We start from the raw sequence: 19,003 nt of genomic DNA on the forward strand, positions 1-19,003 counted from the left end.
ATTTTAACATAATTCTCCACGAGTGTCAGAGATTAGAACTTTAGACACACAGGTACAAAAAGGCCATCACATTTAAGTGTAACGTCACCCAGAGAGGCCCGAGTATCATCTGTTATATCTGAAAATAAAAAGCTAAAATTTATGCCATAATCCAGAAGAAGTTGCAAGTTAGATCTGTGGAAAGGCGAGCCTGTTTACAGTACAGTAACGCACGGTTTTTGAGCATTAAAAACACCTAATGAAATGAATACTTTTATTATATTATATTCATCAGCTGACATGCATTGTGGAAATATAGATAAAAAGGTGAAAAGTGAAAAGCAGCTGAATGTTACACAGTGGGGCTTTAATGTCAGATGCACTGTTCCAAAGCAGCATTATAATATTTGTTGATTAAAGATTTAAAGTGCTGTGGGTTTGAGGCGGTCTGTGTGTAACTGACCGTGAGTCGAGCGACATGTGGCTCTGCTGCTTCACTGACTCACATCAACGCCTCATTTAATCCGGATTAGAACCAGAGACCGCGTTTGCTCAAAGGCCCAGGGCAGCAGGCGTCTGACCCACAGCACCACTGTCACAGAGCTGGACCAAGGACGAAAAGAGGACTGAACCAGGACTAAAAGAGGACTGAACCAGGACGAAAAGAGGACTGAACCAGGACGAAAAGAGGACTGAACCAGGACGAAAAGAGGACTGAACCAGGACTAAAAGAGGACTGAACCAGGACTGAACCAGGACTAAAAGAGGACTGAACCAGGACTGAACCAGGACTGAACCAGGACTAAAAGAGGACTGAACCAGGACTAAAAGAGGACTAAACCAGGACTAAAAGAGGACTGAGCCAGGACTAAAAGAGGACTGAACCAGGACGGAACCAGGGCTGAACCAGGACTAAAAGAGGACTAAACCAGGACTGAACCAGGGCTGAACCAGGACTAAAAGAGGACTGAACCAGGACTGAACCAGGACTAAACCAGGACTAAAAGAGGACTAAGCCAGGACTGAACTGGGACTGAACCAGGACTGAACCAGGACTAAAAGAGGACTGAACCGGGACTAAAAGAGGACTGAACCAGGACTGAACCAGGGCTGAACCAGGACTAAAAGAGGACTGAACCAGGACTGAACCAGGACTGAACCAGGACTAAAAGAGGACTGAACCAGGACTAAAAGAGGACTAAACCAGGACTAAAAGAGGACTGAGCCAGGACTAAAAGAGGACTAAACCAGGACTGAACCAGGGCTGAACCAGGACTAAAAGAGGACTGAACCAGGACTGAACCAGGACTAAACCAGGACTAAAAGAGGACTAAGCCAGGACTGAACTGGGACTGAACCAGGACTGAACCAGGACTGAACCAGGACTGAACCAGAACTAAACCGAGGAGGGCGAAACCAGGATTGGACCAGACAAGGGCATCTGACGCAGAGATACAGGAGGATGGGAGGGCATCTGAGTTACCTGATGAGTATGGGCGTCTGATCGTCCACAGGGGTGACTGTGATGAAGGCCGTGCCCAGGACCAAGTGCTTTCCATCAGACAAACTCAGCTCCACAGAGTCCAGTAGAGTCTCAGAGCCATCATGGACGTACACCAGCCTCAGACCTGAGAGACGGACCAAACCAGGACTAAACAGGGACTGAACCAGGACCAAACAGGGACTGAACCAGGACTGAACCAGGACTAAACAGGGACTGAACCAGGACTGAACCAGGACTAAAAGAGGACTGAACCAGGACTAGACCAGGACTAAACTAGGACCAAACCAGGACTGAACCAGGACTAAACCAGGACTAAACCAGGACTAAACCAGCTCTACCTTGCCGGAGCTCCTGCAGGGTGAACTCTTCCACGCTCAGTGCTGCCCCCTGTTGTTTGTAGAGGGCATTGAGGAGGCGGCCATGTTGTGGAGGACGCAGGACGCTGAAGGTCAAAACATCCAACGGAGCGTCCACATCTGAGGCATCCAACAGCAGAGGAGACAAGTGCTGAAGTCCCCCCTCCTCCACCTGAGACACAGACCAGACTGAACCAGGACTGAACCAGGACTGAACCGGGACTGAACCGGGACTGAACCAGGACTGAACCGGGACTGAACCGGGACTGAACCAGGACTGAACCGGGACTAAACCAGGACTAAACCAGGACTAAACCAGGACTAAACCAGGACTGAACCAGGACTAAAGGACAGTTAGGATGCTTACGGTGAAGTTGTTTAGGTGCAGGACCGGAGGCTCGTCATTAGTCGGGTTGATGATGATGTAGACAGGTGAGGGGGCGGAGCTGTGCAGCCCATCGTTGACAGATAAGGTCATGTGATCTGCGCGTGGTTCTGTGTCGCGGTGCAGAGACTGGACGTAGTTTATGAAGCCGCCGCTCAGGTCCGTCAGAGTGAAGGATTCTGGGAAGACAGAGCAATTAGGAACCCTCCCACCCTCCTGCACAATCCAGACCACATTGGGTCAGGTCTGAACTCTCAGGGGGAGCTCTGGGGTTATAGTTACATGAAACAAAAATGGCACAATTTCTCTGTCAGTTTAAATAAACAAAACTCAAATGATTTTTTCACATCATCTTCAGAAAGTGGACATTATTCACAATCAAAGATGTGAGAATCGTCTAAGGACTTTAACACATGAGATTAATCCCACGAGTTTGTGGAGCCGAAACCAAACTAATAATGAGAAGAATCAAAATCTGTGGAGCACAAGTTTGGAGACTTATATAGAGCTATACAGAGTTTTATAGAGTGATACAGAGTGATATAGTTATATAGTGATTTAGAGTGAGAGTGATTTAGAGTGATATAGAGTGATACAGAGTTATATTGTATAGAGTGATTTAGAGTGATATAGAGTGATACAGAGTTATATTGTTGTATAGAGTGATATAGAGTGATAGAGTTATATTGTTGTATAGAGTGATACAGAGTTATATTATTGTATAGAGTGATACAGAGTTATATTATTGTATAGAGTGATACAGAGTTATATTATTGTATAGAGTGATACAGAGTTATATTATTGTATAGAGTGATACAGAGTTATATTATTGTATAGAGTGATACAGAGTTATATTATTGTATAGAGTGATACAGAGTTATATTATTGTATAGAGTGATATAGAGTTATATTGTTGTATAGAGTGATACAGAGTTATATTATTGTATAGAGTGATACAGAGTTATATTATTGTATAGAGTGATACAGAGTTATATTATTGTATAGAGTGATACAGAGTTATATTATTGTATAGAGTGATACAGAGTTATATTATTGTATAGAGTGATACAGAGTTATATTATTGTGTAGAGTGATACAGAGTTATATTATTGTATAGAGTGATACAGAGTTATATTATTGTATAGAGTGATACAGAGTTATATTATTGTATAGAGTGATACAGAGTTATATTATTGTATAGAGTGATACAGAGTTATATTATTGTATAGAGTGATACAGAGTTATATTATTGTATAGAGTGATACAGAGTTATATTATTGTATAGAGTGATACAGAGTTATATTATTGTATAGAGTGATACAGAGTTATATTATTGTATAGAGTGATATAGAGTTATATTGTTGTATAGAGTGATACAGAGTTATATTATTGTATAGAGTGATACAGAGTTATATTATTGTATAGAGTGATATAGAGTTATATTGTTGTATAGAGTGATACAGAGTTATATTATTGTATAGAGTGATACAGAGTTATATTATTGTATAGAGTGATATAGAGTTATATTGTTGTATAGAGTGATACAGAGTTATATTGTTGTATAGAGTGATATAGAGTTATATTATTGTATAGAGTGATATAGAGTTATATTGTTGTATAGAGTGATACAGAGTTATATTATTGTGTAGAGTGATACAGAGTTATATTATTGTATAGAGTGATACAGAGTTATATTATTGTATAGAGTGATATAGAGTTATATTGTTGTATAGAGTGATACAGAGTTATATTATTGTATAGAGTGATATAGAGTGATAGAGTTATATTGTTGTATAGAGTGATACAGAGTTATATTGTTGTATAGAGTGATACAGAGTTATATTGTTGTATAGAGTGATACAGAGTTATATTGTTGTATAGAGTGATATAGAGTGATAGAGTTATATTGTTGTATAGAGTGATACAGAGTTATATTATTGTATAGAGTGATACAGAGTTATATTATTGTATAGAGTGATATAGAGTTATATTGTTGTATAGAGTGATACAGAGTTATATTGTTGTATAGAGTGATACAGAGTTATATTATTGTATAGAGTGATACAGAGTTATATTATTGTATAGAGTGATATAGAGTTATATTGTTGTATAGAGTGATACAGAGTTATATTGTTGTATAGAGTGATACAGAGTTATATTATTGTATAGAGTGATATAGAGTGATAGAGTTATATTGTTGTATAGAGTGATACAGAGTTATATTATTGTATAGAGTGATATAGAGTTATATTGTTGTATAGAGTGATACAGAGTTATATTATTGTATAGAGTGATACAGAGTTATATTATTGTATAGAGTGATATAGAGTTATATTGTTGTATAGAGTGATACAGAGTTATATTGTTGTATAGAGTGATACAGAGTTATATTATTGTATAGAGTGATATAGAGTTATATTGTTGTATAGAGTGATACAGAGTTATATTATTGTATAGAGTGATACAGAGTTATATTATTGTATAGAGTGATATAGAGTTATATTGTTGTATAGAGTGATACAGAGTTATATTGTTGTATAGAGTGATACAGAGTTATATTATTGTATAGAGTGATATAGAGTGATAGAGTTATATTGTTGTATAGAGTGATACAGAGTTATATTGTTGTATAGAGTGATACAGAGTTATATTGTTGTATAGAGTGATATAGAGTGATAGAGTTATATTGTTGTATAGAGTGATACAGAGTTATATTGTTGTATAGAGTGATACAGAGTTATATTGTTGTATAGAGTGATATAGAGTGATAGAGTTATATTGTTGTATAGAGTGATACAGAGTTATATTATTGTATAGAGTGATACAGAGTTATATTATTGTATAGAGTGATACAGAGTTATATTATTGTATAGAGTGATACAGAGTTATATTATTGTATAGAGTGATATAGAGTTATATTGTTGTATAGAGTGATACAGAGTTATATTGTTGTATAGAGTGATACAGAGTTATATTATTGTATAGAGTGATATAGAGTTATATTATTGTATAGAGTGATACAGAGTTATATTATTGTATAGAGTGATATAGAGTTATATTGTTGTATAGAGTGATACAGAGTTATATTGTTGTATAGAGTGATACAGAGTTATATTATTGTATAGAGTGATATAGAGTTATATTGTTGTATAGAGTGATATAGAGTTATATTGTTGTATAGAGTGATATAGAGTTATATTATTGTATAGAGTGATATAGAGTGATAGAGTTATATTGTTGTATAGAGTGATACAGAGTTATATTGTTGTATAGAGTGATACAGAGTTATATTGTTGTATAGAGTGATATAGAGTGATAGAGTTATATTGTTGTATAGAGTGATACAGAGTTATATTGTTGTATAGAGTGATACAGAGTTATATTGTTGTATAGAGTGATATAGAGTGATAGAGTTATATTGTTGTATAGAGTGATACAGAGTTATATTATTGTATAGAGTGATACAGAGTTATATTATTGTATAGAGTGATACAGAGTTATATTATTGTATAGAGTGATACAGAGTTATATTATTGTATAGAGTGATATAGAGTTATATTGTTGTATAGAGTGATACAGAGTTATATTATTGTATAGAGTGATACAGAGTTATATTATTGTGTAGAGTGATACAGAGTTATATTATTGTATAGAGTGATACAGAGTTATATTATTGTATAGAGTGATACAGAGTTATATTATTGTATAGAGTGATACAGAGTTATATTATTGTATAGAGTGATACAGAGTTATATTGTTGTATAGAGTGATATAGAGTTATATTGTTGTATAGAGTGATACAGAGTTATATTATTGTATAGAGTGATACAGAGTTATATTATTGTGTAGAGTGATACAGAGTTATATTATTGTATAGAGTGATACAGAGTTATATTATTGTATAGAGTGATACAGAGTTATATTATTGTATAGAGTGATACAGAGTTATATTATTGTATAGAGTGATACAGAGTTATATTGTTGTATAGAGTGATACAGAGTTATATTATTGTATAGAGTGATACAGAGTTATATTATTGTATAGAGTGATATAGAGTTATATTGTTGTATAGAGTGATATAGAGTTATATTGTTGTATAGAGTGATACAGAGTTATATTATTGTATAGAGTGATACAGAGTTATATTATTGTATAGAGTGATACAGAGTTATATTGTTGTATAGAGTGATACAGAGTTATATTATTGTATAGAGTGATATAGAGTTATATTGTTGTATAGAGTGATACAGAGTTATATTATTGTATAGAGTGATACAGAGTTATATTATTGTATAGAGTGATATAGAGTTATATTGTTGTATAGAGTGATACAGAGTTATATTATTGTATAGAGTGATATAGAGTGATAGAGTTATATTGTTGTATAGAGTGATACAGAGTTATATTGTTGTATAGAGTGATATAGAGTTATATTGTTGTATAGAGTGATACAGAGTTATATTATTGTATAGAGTGATACAGAGTTATATTGTTGTATAGAGTGATACAGAGTTATATTATTGTATAGAGTGATACAGAGTTATATTGTTGTATAGAGTGATACAGAGTTATATTATTGTATAGAGTGATACAGAGTTATATTATTGTATAGAGTGATACAGAGTTATATTGTTGTATAGAGTGATACAGAGTTATATTATTGTATAGAGTGATATAGAGTTATATTGTTGTATAGAGTGATACAGAGTTATATTATTGTATAGAGTGATACAGAGTTATATTATTGTATAGAGTGATATAGAGTTATATTGTTGTATAGAGTGATACAGAGTTATATTATTGTATAGAGTGATATAGAGTTATATTGTTGTATAGAGTGATACAGAGTTATATTGTTGTATAGAGTGATACAGAGTTATATTATTGTATAGAGTGATATAGAGTTATATTGTTGTATAGAGTGATACAGAGTTATATTATTGTATAGAGTGATACAGAGTTATATTATTGTATAGAGCAGGGGTCACCAACCCTGTGCCCGCGGGCGCCATGTCGCCCCCAAGCCCCACATGAGTCGCCCGCAGACCAGTTCTAAAAATAGCACAACTCACTGCATCTAAAATTTAATTTTATTCTGTTGCTATTTTTTAATCACCCTTGCGTTTATATAGATTTAAAAATGACAATATCTTAAACATATGTTCATTATACGTGAAGTGTAGATAGATAAGTTAAGGTGAACTTTGACCTACTCACTTCAAAGGTCAGTATTGTGCGCGTGACAAAACCAGTGCTCCGCTCGCGAGCGCTGTGAGGATGCGCTGAATGCAGTTTCTTTCTCCAAAACATGGTAGAAAATAAAGAGATCACTTTCACAACGATTTAAGACTGTAAAAGAAACCTGCGCGTATCTCATCTGCGGAGCGACTGTGGCGACGGCAAAGCGGCACAATGTGGAGGGACACTTCACTACGTCTCACAAACGCAGCTTTGGGTAAACACCAGGCTTTTTCCACGACAAAGTCACACAACGCAACCGAAATTTATTTAAAAATATGTAAGCTTATTTTTCTTTAACATTACATAATTGATAACTTTATGAAACATGGTGCAATGTATATTATTTATGTTTTGTTAAAAAGGTTTGTCAATGGATAGTGAAAATGGGATACTTTTCCTATGAGATGTAGTGATGTAAGTGTCATCTGGAAATTTAACAATTACTAAGATTAGTAAAGTTAAAGTGCTGAATACTGATATCTGTTTCCCTCCTTGCTCATCGTTGATAATTATTTTGAGAAATCATTAATGTGATCAGTGTCTTGCAACGTGATTAGTGTGTTCACATAGATGATTATCATTTATCATTGTTAATAATTTATAACTAAAGGCAAACTGAGCAAATGTGTTATTTCAGAAGAGCGTCTCAAACTGGTAGCCCTTCGTATGACTCAGTGCCCATAAAGTAGCTCTCAGGTTAAAAAAGGTTGGTGACCCCTGGTATAGAGTGATATAGAGTTATATTGTTGTATAGAGTGATATAGAGTTATATTATTGTATAGAGTGATATAGAGTTATATTGTTGTATAGAGTGATACAGAGTTATATTATTGTATAGAGTGATACAGAGTTATATTATTGTATAGAGTGATATAGAGTTATATTGTTGTATAGAGTGATACAGAGTTATATTATTGTATAGAGTGATATAGAGTGATAGAGTTATATTGTTGTATAGAGTGATACAGAGTTATATTATTGTATAGAGTGATATAGAGTTATATTGTTGTATAGAGTGATACAGAGTTATATTGTTGTATAGAGTGATACAGAGTTATATTATTGTATAGAGTGATACAGAGTTATATTGTTGTATAGAGTGATACAGAGTTATATTGTTGTATAGAGTGATACAGAGTTATATTGTTGTATAGAGTGATACAGAGTTATATTGTTGTATAGAGTGATACAGAGTTATATTATTGTATAGAGTGATACAGAGTTATATTGTTGTATAGAGTGATATAGAGTGATACAGAGTTATGTAGGCCCTTGCTCTATCTGAAGTCATGACCTTTACTGACCCACTGGGATGCCGGCGCGGCTCTTCTCAGATCCAGCGGAGGGCAGTGTGTTCTCGATGAAACCATGAAGGGGAGGAGCCAGCAGGTGGAAGGTGATGCCATCAGGGGGCGTGTCCAGGTCTGTGGCACCCAAGACCCCCCCACAGAGGCACCCAAAGGAGCCCTCATTCACCGAGAGGAGAGACGGACCTGGAGAGAGCAGAGGACCAGGACTGAACCAGGACTGAACCAGGACTGAACCAGGACTGAACCAGGACTGAACCAGGACTAAACCAGGACTGAACCAGGACTGAACCAGGACTGGACCAGGAGTGAACCAGGACTGAACCAGGACTGAACCAGGACTGAACTAGGACTGAACCAGGACTAAACCAGATTTCACCCTTGTTTGTTTATATGGTCAATTATCGTGAGGAAATCTTAACAGTACAATTTGAACTGTGGCACTGGATCGGAGCAAAGCTGTTACCCAGAACAATGACGGGGGGCTGGTTGTTGACAGGAAGTACAGTAACGTTCAGGTCGTAAACAGGAAGTGACCCGTGCAGCGGGACAGGAGGGGGCGGGGCATCTCCATCACAACAGCTGTCCGTCAAACCGGCCTCAGCGTCAGAGATGATCAACGTTATAGTGTCCATTACAGGAGCAGGACCGATCTCTGCTCCTACAACGAAATACAGGGAGAAAACAGGACTAAAATAGGACTAAACCAGGACTGAACCAGGTCTAAAACAGGACAAAAGAGGTCTAAACCAGGACTGAACCCCGTGGTACCTGAGTGGCTGTAGTAGACCAGACCTTGGACCAGGTCTTGCTGGGTGAAGCGGTCCACGTTGAGACCAGATTTCTGGAGGGTTCCAAAGTGGGGGGTGCGGGCCAACATGTAGACCAGGCGTAGGTCATCAGAGTCCCGATCTGAAGCTCTCAGATGGTCCAGGGAGATCCGGACCGAACCAGACTCATTACAGACAAGAGAGTTCAGCAAGAACCGGTCAAGAACTGGGGCTTCGTCATTCATGGGCAAGATCTGAGGAGAGGAGCACGTATTAAAGACCCGGTTTAGACCTGGTTTAGACCTGGTTTAGACCTGGTTTAGACCTGGTTTAGACCTGGTTTAGTACCTGTACATGAAGAACCAGGTCCACACTGTTGGTCCCATCGGAGATCCTCAGACTGATTTCATCTGCGGTGGTCTCAGAGTCGTCATGAACATATCTGGAGCAGAGGAGAGGGTCACAGGACCAGACGATGCAGAGGAAAGGACCAGATGGAGCAGAGGATGCAGAGGAGGTCAGATGGAGCAGAGGATGCAGAGGAGGTCAGATGGAGCAGAGGATGCAGAGGAGGCCAGATGGAGCAGAGGATGTTGATGGTGCAGAGGATACAGAGGAGAAGGTTAGAGGATGCAGAAGAGAGAGTCAGAGGAGCAGAAGATGCGGATGGTGCAGAGGATGCTCACCTGACCCTCAAACTCCTCAGGTCCATCAGACTGAAGCTGTCTCCAGGCCTGAGCTTGTGTCCCTGTCTCTCCAGTCTCCCGTGCAGCGCCCCCTTCAGGATGTGAGCGCTCAGTGCGTCCTCAGGACTGTCTCTGTCTCTGACCATCACGTGCTCCTCTGTAAGAAGAACGGCACCTCCCTCCTCCACCCGCACCAGGTTAGAGAAGGCCTGGGAACAGAGACAGAGCTTAGACCCGGCTTAGACTTATTCCTGGGTTAGTCCTGGGTTAGATCTAGGTTAGTACTGGTCAAGTCCTAGGTTAGTCCTGGGTTAGTGCTGGTCAAGTCCTGAGTTAGTTCTGGTTTACACCTGGGGGGAGCTTCAGGTTGGTTGCGTGGGTTTTAAAATTGAAGAGTTATGTTTTGCTTTGACCTGTGGTTTCTGGTCGTCCACCGGGAGAACCGTGATGTTGAAGTCCAGACCAGAGACCAGTCCTCCCTGAAGATCCTGGACCGAGAACTCAAACCGGACCAAGAGAGGATCCAGACCAATGTCCTCAACAGGAGGCATGAACCCAACCTTCATGTGATTCACTGCAGACTGAGACCACAAACAAGATCATAGCCAGAGGAGCAGAGCCAGAGGAGCGGAGGAGCAGAGCCAGAGGAGCGGAGGAGCAGAGCCAGAGGAGCAGAGACAGAGGAGCAGAGGAGCAGAGGAGCAGAGCCAGAGGAGCAGAGGAGCAGAGGAGCAGAGGAGCAAAGCCAGAGGAGCAGAGGAGCAGAGCCAGAGGAACAGAGGAGCAGAGGAGCAGAGCCAGAGGAGCAGAGCTAGAGGAGCAGAGCCAGAGGAGCAGAGGAGCAGAGCCAGAGGAGCAGAGCTAGAGGAGCAGAGGAGCAGAGCCAGAGGAGCAGAGCTAGAGGAGCAGAGCCAGAGGAGCAGAGGAGCAGAGCCAGAGGAGCAGACAGGAGCAGACAGGAGCAGAGCCAGAGGAGCAGACAGGAGCAGACAGGAGCAGACCTGGGTAAAGGACTTGAGCACTGGGATCATGTGGTCTCTCTTCATGGAGTTGGAGTTGTCGGTGAGGAAGAGGCGACCTGCGTCCATCAGACTGGAACACAAAACACAGATCTGGACTTTAATGTGGTCCGATCTCTGGTCTGATCTTGTGGTCTGGTCTCTGGTCTCTGGTCTCTGGTCTCTGGTCTCTGGTCCAGTCTCTGGTCCAGTCTCTGGTCTCTGGTCCAGTCTCTGGTCTCTGGTCTCTGGTCCAGTCTCTGGTCTCTGGTCCAGTCTCTGGTCTTACCTCGGTCTGTTGGTGCTGTAGCAGGCCCGTGTGATGGTGTAGGTGAGGTCTTGGTCTGGATCTTCTGGGTCTCTGAAGTGGAGCTGTTGTGGGCTGATATAGACCACCTGGTCCTCTCTCAGGGTCAGAGTCCGGACCGAACCCGGAACTTCAACTGGGACCTGGTCTTTCACTGGGAACACGTGGACCACCACCGTCTGCAACAAAGACCTTGTTTAGTCCTGGTTCAGTCCTGGTTCAGCTCTGGTTCAGTTCTGGTTCGGTCCTGGTTGAATCCTAGTTCAGTCCTGGTTTAGTGCTGGTTCAGTCCTAGTTTAGTCCTGATGTATTCATGGTTCGCTCCTGGTTTTATCCTGGTTTAGTCCTAATGTAGTCCTGATATAGTCATGGTTCAGTCCTGGTGTAGTCCAGGTTTAGTCCCGGTTGAGTCCTGGTTGAGTACTCACATAGATCTGGGACAAATTTGGAGGCTCGTTGTTGTCTGAGAGGCTGAAGTCGAAGCTGTCCTCCTGCGTCTCGTCTCCTGAGTGTTGGTAAAAGATCTGACCCTGGACCAGCTCCTTCTGCAGGAAACTCTGCACCTCCACACCTGAAAACAGACCAGAGACAAGGACTAAACCAGGACTAAAGACCAGAGACAAGGACTAAACCAGGACTAAAGACCAGAGACAAGGACTAAACCAGGACTAAAGACCAGAGACAAGGACTAAACCAGGACTAAAGACCAGAGACAAGGACTAAACCAGGACTAAAGACCAGAGACGAGGACTAAACAAGGACTAGGACGAGAGACAAGGACTAAACCAGGACTAAAGACCAGAGACAAGGACTAAACCAGGACTAAGACGAGAGACAAGGACTAAACCGGGACTAAAGACCAGAGACAAGGACTAAACCAGGACTAAGACCAGAGACAAGGACTAAACCAGGACTAAGACCAGAGACAAGGACTAAACCAGGACTAGGACGAGAGACTAGGACTGAGACCAGGACTAAAGACCATGTTTCACGCCATGTAGCATCAAAGAAAAGATCAGGCTTTTCTAATCCCACCAGATCTAAACCAGGACTGTTCAAGGTCTAATCTAGGGCTAAACCAGGTCTAAAAGTGGACTACATCATCTCCACTGTAGTTAAACAAGAAAATGATCCAAAGGACACAAAAGTGGACACTATGAACGTTAAACCAGGCCAATCCACAAACTGAAGAGCTGTTCAAGTTCCACCTGCAGGAGCTGGTCCAGCACCAGTGGTACGCGCCCCACAGTTTGAGAAACGCTGATCTTCACACTGGTGTGTGAAGAGTTTGGAAAACTGTTGTACCACTATGGAAAGGTGAAGGTAAACAGTCAGTTATAAGAGCGTGAGATCTGAACTACTTGACATTACTGTTGGAGTTCCACAGGGGCCTATTTTGGGACCTCTTGTTTTTACTTTATTTATTTATTATCCCCGTCTTGTCCAGTTCACTAATACTTTTACCCTAAATTCTTCTGCACCAGCTTCTTGTTTTCACTCACCTGTGTCCTGGGGTGAACTCTTTCGCACCAGTTTCCCGCTCTTTGGTCTTGTGGTGATGTCATAGGTGATGTACTGGTCGCTGGAGTCCAGGTCTGAGGCCAGGAGATAGTCCCGGACTTGGACTTGCGCCCCCTCCTGTACTTGCAGAGCCACGTTGTTGAGTAAAAATGGCGGTGAGTCGTCCCGGGGCAAGATGGCGATGGGGAAGCGGTGCCGAATGGTGTGGCGCCCGTCGCTGATGCGGAAAACGATGTGGTCATGTGATGTGTCGCTGTCGTCATGCCGATAAACGATGTCGCCACGCCGGAGGTCGGCCACACGGAACATGAAGGACTTCGCCCCTGAAACAGACCATGTTTAGACCAGGTTTTCTTCATGTTTTAGTCCTGGTTTAGTCCTGGCTTAGTCTTGGCTTAGTGCTGGCTTAGTCCTGGTTTAGTCCTGGTTTAGTCCTGGTTTAGTCCTGGTTTAGTCCTGGTTTAGTCCTGGTTTAGTCCTGGCTTAGTCCTGGCTTAGTCCTGGTTTAGTCCTGGTTTAGTCCTGGTTTAGTCCTGGTTTAGTGCTGGCTTAGTGCTGGCTTAGTCCTAGTTTAGTCCTGGTTTAGTCCTGGTTTAGTCCTGGTTTAGTCCTGGTTTAGTCCTGGTTTAGTCCTGTTCTGGTCTTGTCGAAGTTGTTCAGATCAGTGGGAATTCTCCGGGGTTTATTAGAACTTCAGGAGCCACAGCCCAAAGCTAAATGGAACTTTCTCTCTCTCCTCTCTCTCTTCCTTTCCTCCTCTCCCTCCCTCCTTCCCTCCCCTCTCTCTCTCTCTCTCTCTCTCTCCCTCCCTCCTTCCCTCTCTCCTGGCCCTGGTTCAGTCCGTGGCCGTTCGCCCAGTACAGTGCCACCTATGGGCCTAATTACTGCAGTATTTTGGGGCGTTTTCTGTCGCTAACGAGTGTCACCCAATCTGTTCCCTGCGACCTTCGACCCCTGCGCCCCTCTTCTTCTGTGGAGGTAAATCTGGCAGTGCACCAGGGCCTGGGACAGACGCCATCTTTGCTCCAGGCTCCAAAAAGCCACAAAAAGAACCAAACTACAAAAACTTCATGTCCTCCCCATCCACACATCTCCTCCTCTGTACCACAGTGTCCCTCCTCTGTACCACAGTGTCCCTCCTCTGTACCACAGTGTCCCTCCTCTGTACCACAGTGTACCTCCTCTGTACCACAGTGTACCTCCTCTGTACCACAGTGTCCCTCCTCTGTACCACAATGTACCTCCTCTATACCACAGTGTCCCTCCTCTGTACCACAGTGTCCCTCCTCTGTACCACAGTGTCCCTCCTCTGTACCACAGTGTACTTCCTCTGTACCACAGTGTACCTCCTCTGTACCACAGTTTACTTCCTCTGTACCGCAGTTTACTTCCTCTGTACCGCAGTTTACTTCCTCTGTACCGCAGTTTACTTCCTCTGTACCGCAGTGTACTTCCTCTGTACCGCAGTGTACTTCCTCTGTACCGCAGTGTACTTCCTCTGTACCACACTGTCCTTCCTCTGTACCACACTGTCCTTCCTCTGTACCGCAGTGTACTTCCTCTGTACCACACTGTCCTTCCTCTGTACCACACTGTCCCTCCTCTGTACCACACTGTCCTTCCTCTGTACCACACTGTCCCTCCTCTGTACCACACTCTCCCTCCTCTGTACCACACTCTCCTCTGTACCACACTGTCCCTCCTCTGTACCACACTGTCCCTCCTCTGTACCACACTGTCTCTCCTCTGTACCACACTGTCCCTCCTCTGCACCTCACTGTCCCTCCTCTGTACCTCACTGTCCTCTGTACCACACTGTCCCTCCTCTGTACCTCACTGTCCTCTGTACCTCACTGTCCCTCCTCTGTACCACACTGTCCCTCCTCTGTACCACACTGTCCCTCCTCTGTACCACACTGTCCCTCCTCTGTACCACACTGTCCCTCCTCTGTACCACACTGTCCCTCCTCTGCACCACACTGTCCTCTGTACCACACTGTCCCTCCTCTGTACCACACTGTCCCTCCTCTGCACCACACTGTCCCTCCTCTGTACCTCACTGTCCTCTGCACCACACTGTCCTCTGTACCACACTGTCCCTCCTCTGCACCATATGTTTTGGCGCTCCTCTGGGCCTGTAGTGCCTTGGGTTTAGCGTCTGGTCTTTCCGCTCCTTTAGCCGCTCATTACTGGACATATGTCATCTGTTCGACCGGTTTAGTCCAGTTTTGGTCCATGACTAGACTCAGATCTGGTTCAGTCCTGGTTCACTTCAGATTTGATCCGTGCACTTTCATCCATTTCGGCAATTTATCAACACGATTCCTCAAAATTCCCAAACACACTGTCCTAAGTTGCATTGGAATCAGATTGTTCCCGTTTCTGCTGGTATCCGACACCGGGGACGCCTTTGGGAATTGTGTTTTGCCGTTGGGAATGGCGTCTGTTGCTTTCCGCTCCTTTAAGCTTCAGTTTGTGCTTCAGATGTGGCTCATTTTAACCTTGAGTGAAGAGTAAATGCATCTGTGCACAGACCAATGAGGAGAGAGAACCGAGGCAGTGACAACATATAAGTCAAAAAATGCAACTAAACATTCCGACCGAGGGGCACGGAGGCAGAACTGGGAACAGCTCAACGGATTAAATGTGTTTCTTTGTTTTTTTTCCGCCTCATTTTTGTCCGTGGAGCTGTCATTTTCACCCCACAATAATTAAAGATTCAGAAACATGTGATTTAAGGAGAGAAAGGTTCAGTTCAGAGTGCGTCTGCAGGGCCCCTGTGCTTTACCTCGTTTTCTACTGTTCACTTGACTTTAGTGTTTTAGCGTCAGGCACAAAGTAAATATTTCACAGAGCTGTAGACTTTTATATTTGTTCTTAAACTGTACGAGGTTTGCCACGTTTAAAAGTGAGTGTTTTGAGCTTTTACAGGTTAAATATCATTACTCTCCACTGACACTCAGACTATTTTTACCACTCACTAACAAAGTTCTACAGGCTGTGACGTCGTCTGCAGAACCTCGATAAGATCAGCCCAAATGGACCATGACCAGGAGCACCGGGACGAAACATGAACGTGATCATGTGACCTCAACTTCACACAGATCAGTGTGTCGACCTGGTGTATGTTAAAGAGCCGACGACAGGTCAGACTACGCATTTTAACAAAACACACTTAAGACAAAATAAATAAATAAATAAAAATGTCCCAATTTGGCAATATTTTTGGTTTAAAATTTTCCTTCCTGGTTGTAAATCCTGACGTCACACTACAGAACCACGTAGTCCACTGAGCCTAAACTCCTCTACTGTACACTGAGATTATTATTTGATGAATTATAATGTAAGAAAGCATGTTTGTTAATATAGTGTAAAGTGTCAGAATGAAGTGACAGAATTCACTTTAATGTCTCTGTAACTGGGCCTATCCACATTCTTGAGTCGTCATAAAATCTAAACCAGAGGTGCTCAGACTTGTTCAGTGTGAGCGACTTTTAAAATGATCATGTCTGAAAGATCCACCACCTAATACAAAAATGTTAAACATATATTTATATTTGTAAATGTTTTATGAATTCTTACATGTCCAGTGCATTTTCATGTACATGAGATAAAACTGCACAACACACTGAACTTCTCACATGTTCATAACTTTGATGATTTCTGCTCTGACACTGAACAGAATCAGTGATGCAGAGTTTGGGCAGAAGCTTCTGACAGACACGAGGAAAACTGCATTTTTCATTTTAAAGTGATAACAGAGATAATCATGTGGATTACGGTTTTGTCTTTTTTTAGCCATAAAAATCATGTTAAATGAAGTATCAGAATTTACTGCATTTTTTCACACAAATACTTCTATTTTACACATCCATCCGTATTTTTTCTTTGACGCATCGAATAAATGAGTGAAAATCCCCGCAGCCCCGCGCTCTCATTCATCGCCAGGGACATCAGAGGCAGATTACAGTAATGACGGTCAAATATTTAGACAGCCCCGTGTCTCCACTTTGAGACGCCGTTTGAATTTACATGAGCACGCTGCTGGAAAGTCCACAACCCGCTCTATCGGCGACGATAGGATCCGACGCTATGGGGTTAAACTCACGCTTGTTTCTGCAGCGTCCATGATGTGACCTCGGGTCAGGTGTGATCTGACTGTCCTGTGTATTAGTCATGTGACTGGACATGACGGGACGTGATCTACACAAAATGCGACGTAATGAACAGCCCTGGTCTAAGTCATAATCCCATTAATGCCATACCGGGACATTCCAGGCAAAACAATAATATCTCTATGGAGACAAGAAGGTGGCAGACTCTCCACCTGAAAAGTGACACAGTGCACCTTTAAATCAGCCTGTGTGACTGTCCCTGCTCTGGCCTGAGGAGTCCTGACCTTCTGTGTCTTCCTCCTTTGGCTCCGAGCGGCGGCCATTTTGAGCAAAGCATCTGTCTGCGGCCAACGCTAATGAGGGAGCGTGCACGTGAGGAGAGCGGCGTGCACGTGAGGAGAGCGGCGTGCACGTGAGGAGAGAGCGGCGTGCACGTGAGGAGAGAGCGGTGTGCACGTGAAGAGAGAGTGGCGTGCACGTGAAGAGAGAGCGATGTGCACGTGAAGAGAGAGCGACGTGCACGTGAGGAGAGCGGCGTGCACGTGAAGGGAGAGTGGCGTGCACGTGAGGAGAGAGCGGCGTGCACGTAAGGAGAGAGCGGCGTGCACGTGAAGAGAGTGGTGTGCATGTGAAGAGAGTGGCGTGCACGTGAGGAGAGAGGGGTGTGCACGTGAAGAGAGTGGTGTGCACGTGAGGAGAGGGGTGTGCACGTGAGAGACCAGGACCGTGCACGTGAAGAGAGAGAGGTGTGCATGTGAAGAGAGTGGTGTGCACGTGAGGAGAGGGGTGTGCACGTGAAGAGAGTGGCGTGCACGTGAGGAGAGAGGGGTGTGCACGTGAGAGACCTGGACCGTGCAAGTGAGGAGAGAGAGGTGTAGTAGTAGTATTCGTGTACCTTTGACTATGAGGTAGTAGTATTTATGTACTTTTGCAGTAGTATCTGTGTACTTTTGCAGTAGTATCTGTGTACTTTTGCAGTAGTATATGTGTACTTTTGCAGTAGTATCTGTGTACTTTTGCAGTAGTATTCGTGTACTTTTGCAGTAGTATTCGTGTACTTTTGCAGTAGTATCTGTGTACTTTTGCAGTAGTATCTGTGTACTTTTGCAGTAGTATCTGTGTACTTTTGCAGTAGTATCTGTGTACTTTTGCAGTAGTATCTGTGTACTTTTGCAGTAGTATTCGTGTACCTCTCACTGTCAGAGTCCCGTGCTGTGGTCCGTCCACTGCCACCACAAACACCTGCTCTATGTCGTCTCTGTCCACCACCTGAAACTCCTCCCACGAGAGCGAGCGAGACTGACCCTCCAACAGGACCAGGCCTGGGACAGGAGGAGAGAAGGAGGAGAGGAGGAGGAGAGGAGAGGAGGAGGGGGAGGAGGAGGGGGAGGAGGAGAGGAGGAGGGGAGAGGAGGAGAGGAGGAGGGGAGAGAAACATTACATTATTGTCATTTCTGGCGTCCATCTTGTGGCTGTACAGAGACATTATTCTTGTCCCTTTGTTAAAGTCTCACAGACCCATGTTCCAGGAGACTCTCGGGGCGTTGGTCTCTGACGCTCTGATGGACACGTGGACCACGATGGGAGAAGACGTCTGGAACGAGCCGTCTATCACCTGGAACTCCATCTGACAAACAGCAAAGACACAGACTCCAAGGTTCATAACACTGGACGATACAACCAATCAGAGGCCAGGATCCATAGACTTTCATTTGTAATTTGTTCGATAGCCGATGATTTTGAACCTGGACATTTCTGTGCTCTGATTGGCTCTCACCTGGTCGTGGGCGCGCTGTGATTGGCCAGTGTTTTTTGTATCATCTTGGTTCTGTG

At 43.0% G+C, this 19,003-nt stretch overlaps 1 protein-coding gene across 1 annotated transcript in view; it reads right to left on the reverse strand.

The window, feature by feature from the left end:
* Window positions 1-19,003, reverse strand: part of frem1b (Fras1 related extracellular matrix 1b) — a 40,622-nt gene that overhangs the window by 13,762 nt on the left and 7,857 nt on the right. The window contains exons 8-22 of the mRNA XM_055221185.1: window positions 18,689-18,797; window positions 18,361-18,492; window positions 13,037-13,378; window positions 11,963-12,105; window positions 11,517-11,713; window positions 11,231-11,321; window positions 10,643-10,810; window positions 10,230-10,438; window positions 9,892-9,985; window positions 9,545-9,797; window positions 9,240-9,434; window positions 8,771-8,959; window positions 2,207-2,403; window positions 1,822-2,011; window positions 1,463-1,607 (exon numbers count right to left, since the gene is read on the reverse strand). Coding sequence (XP_055077160.1) covers window positions 1,463-1,607; window positions 1,822-2,011; window positions 2,207-2,403; window positions 8,771-8,959; window positions 9,240-9,434; window positions 9,545-9,797; window positions 9,892-9,985; window positions 10,230-10,438; window positions 10,643-10,810; window positions 11,231-11,321; window positions 11,517-11,713; window positions 11,963-12,105; window positions 13,037-13,378; window positions 18,361-18,492; window positions 18,689-18,797 — 2,654 coding nt within the window. The remainder of the gene's footprint in view (window positions 1-1,462; window positions 1,608-1,821; window positions 2,012-2,206; window positions 2,404-8,770; window positions 8,960-9,239; window positions 9,435-9,544; window positions 9,798-9,891; window positions 9,986-10,229; window positions 10,439-10,642; window positions 10,811-11,230; window positions 11,322-11,516; window positions 11,714-11,962; window positions 12,106-13,036; window positions 13,379-18,360; window positions 18,493-18,688; window positions 18,798-19,003) is intronic.

This window comes from Periophthalmus magnuspinnatus, chromosome 4, assembly GCF_009829125.3.
Source record: "Periophthalmus magnuspinnatus isolate fPerMag1 chromosome 4, fPerMag1.2.pri, whole genome shotgun sequence".
Classification (NCBI taxonomy): domain Eukaryota; kingdom Metazoa; phylum Chordata; class Actinopteri; order Gobiiformes; family Gobiidae; genus Periophthalmus; species Periophthalmus magnuspinnatus.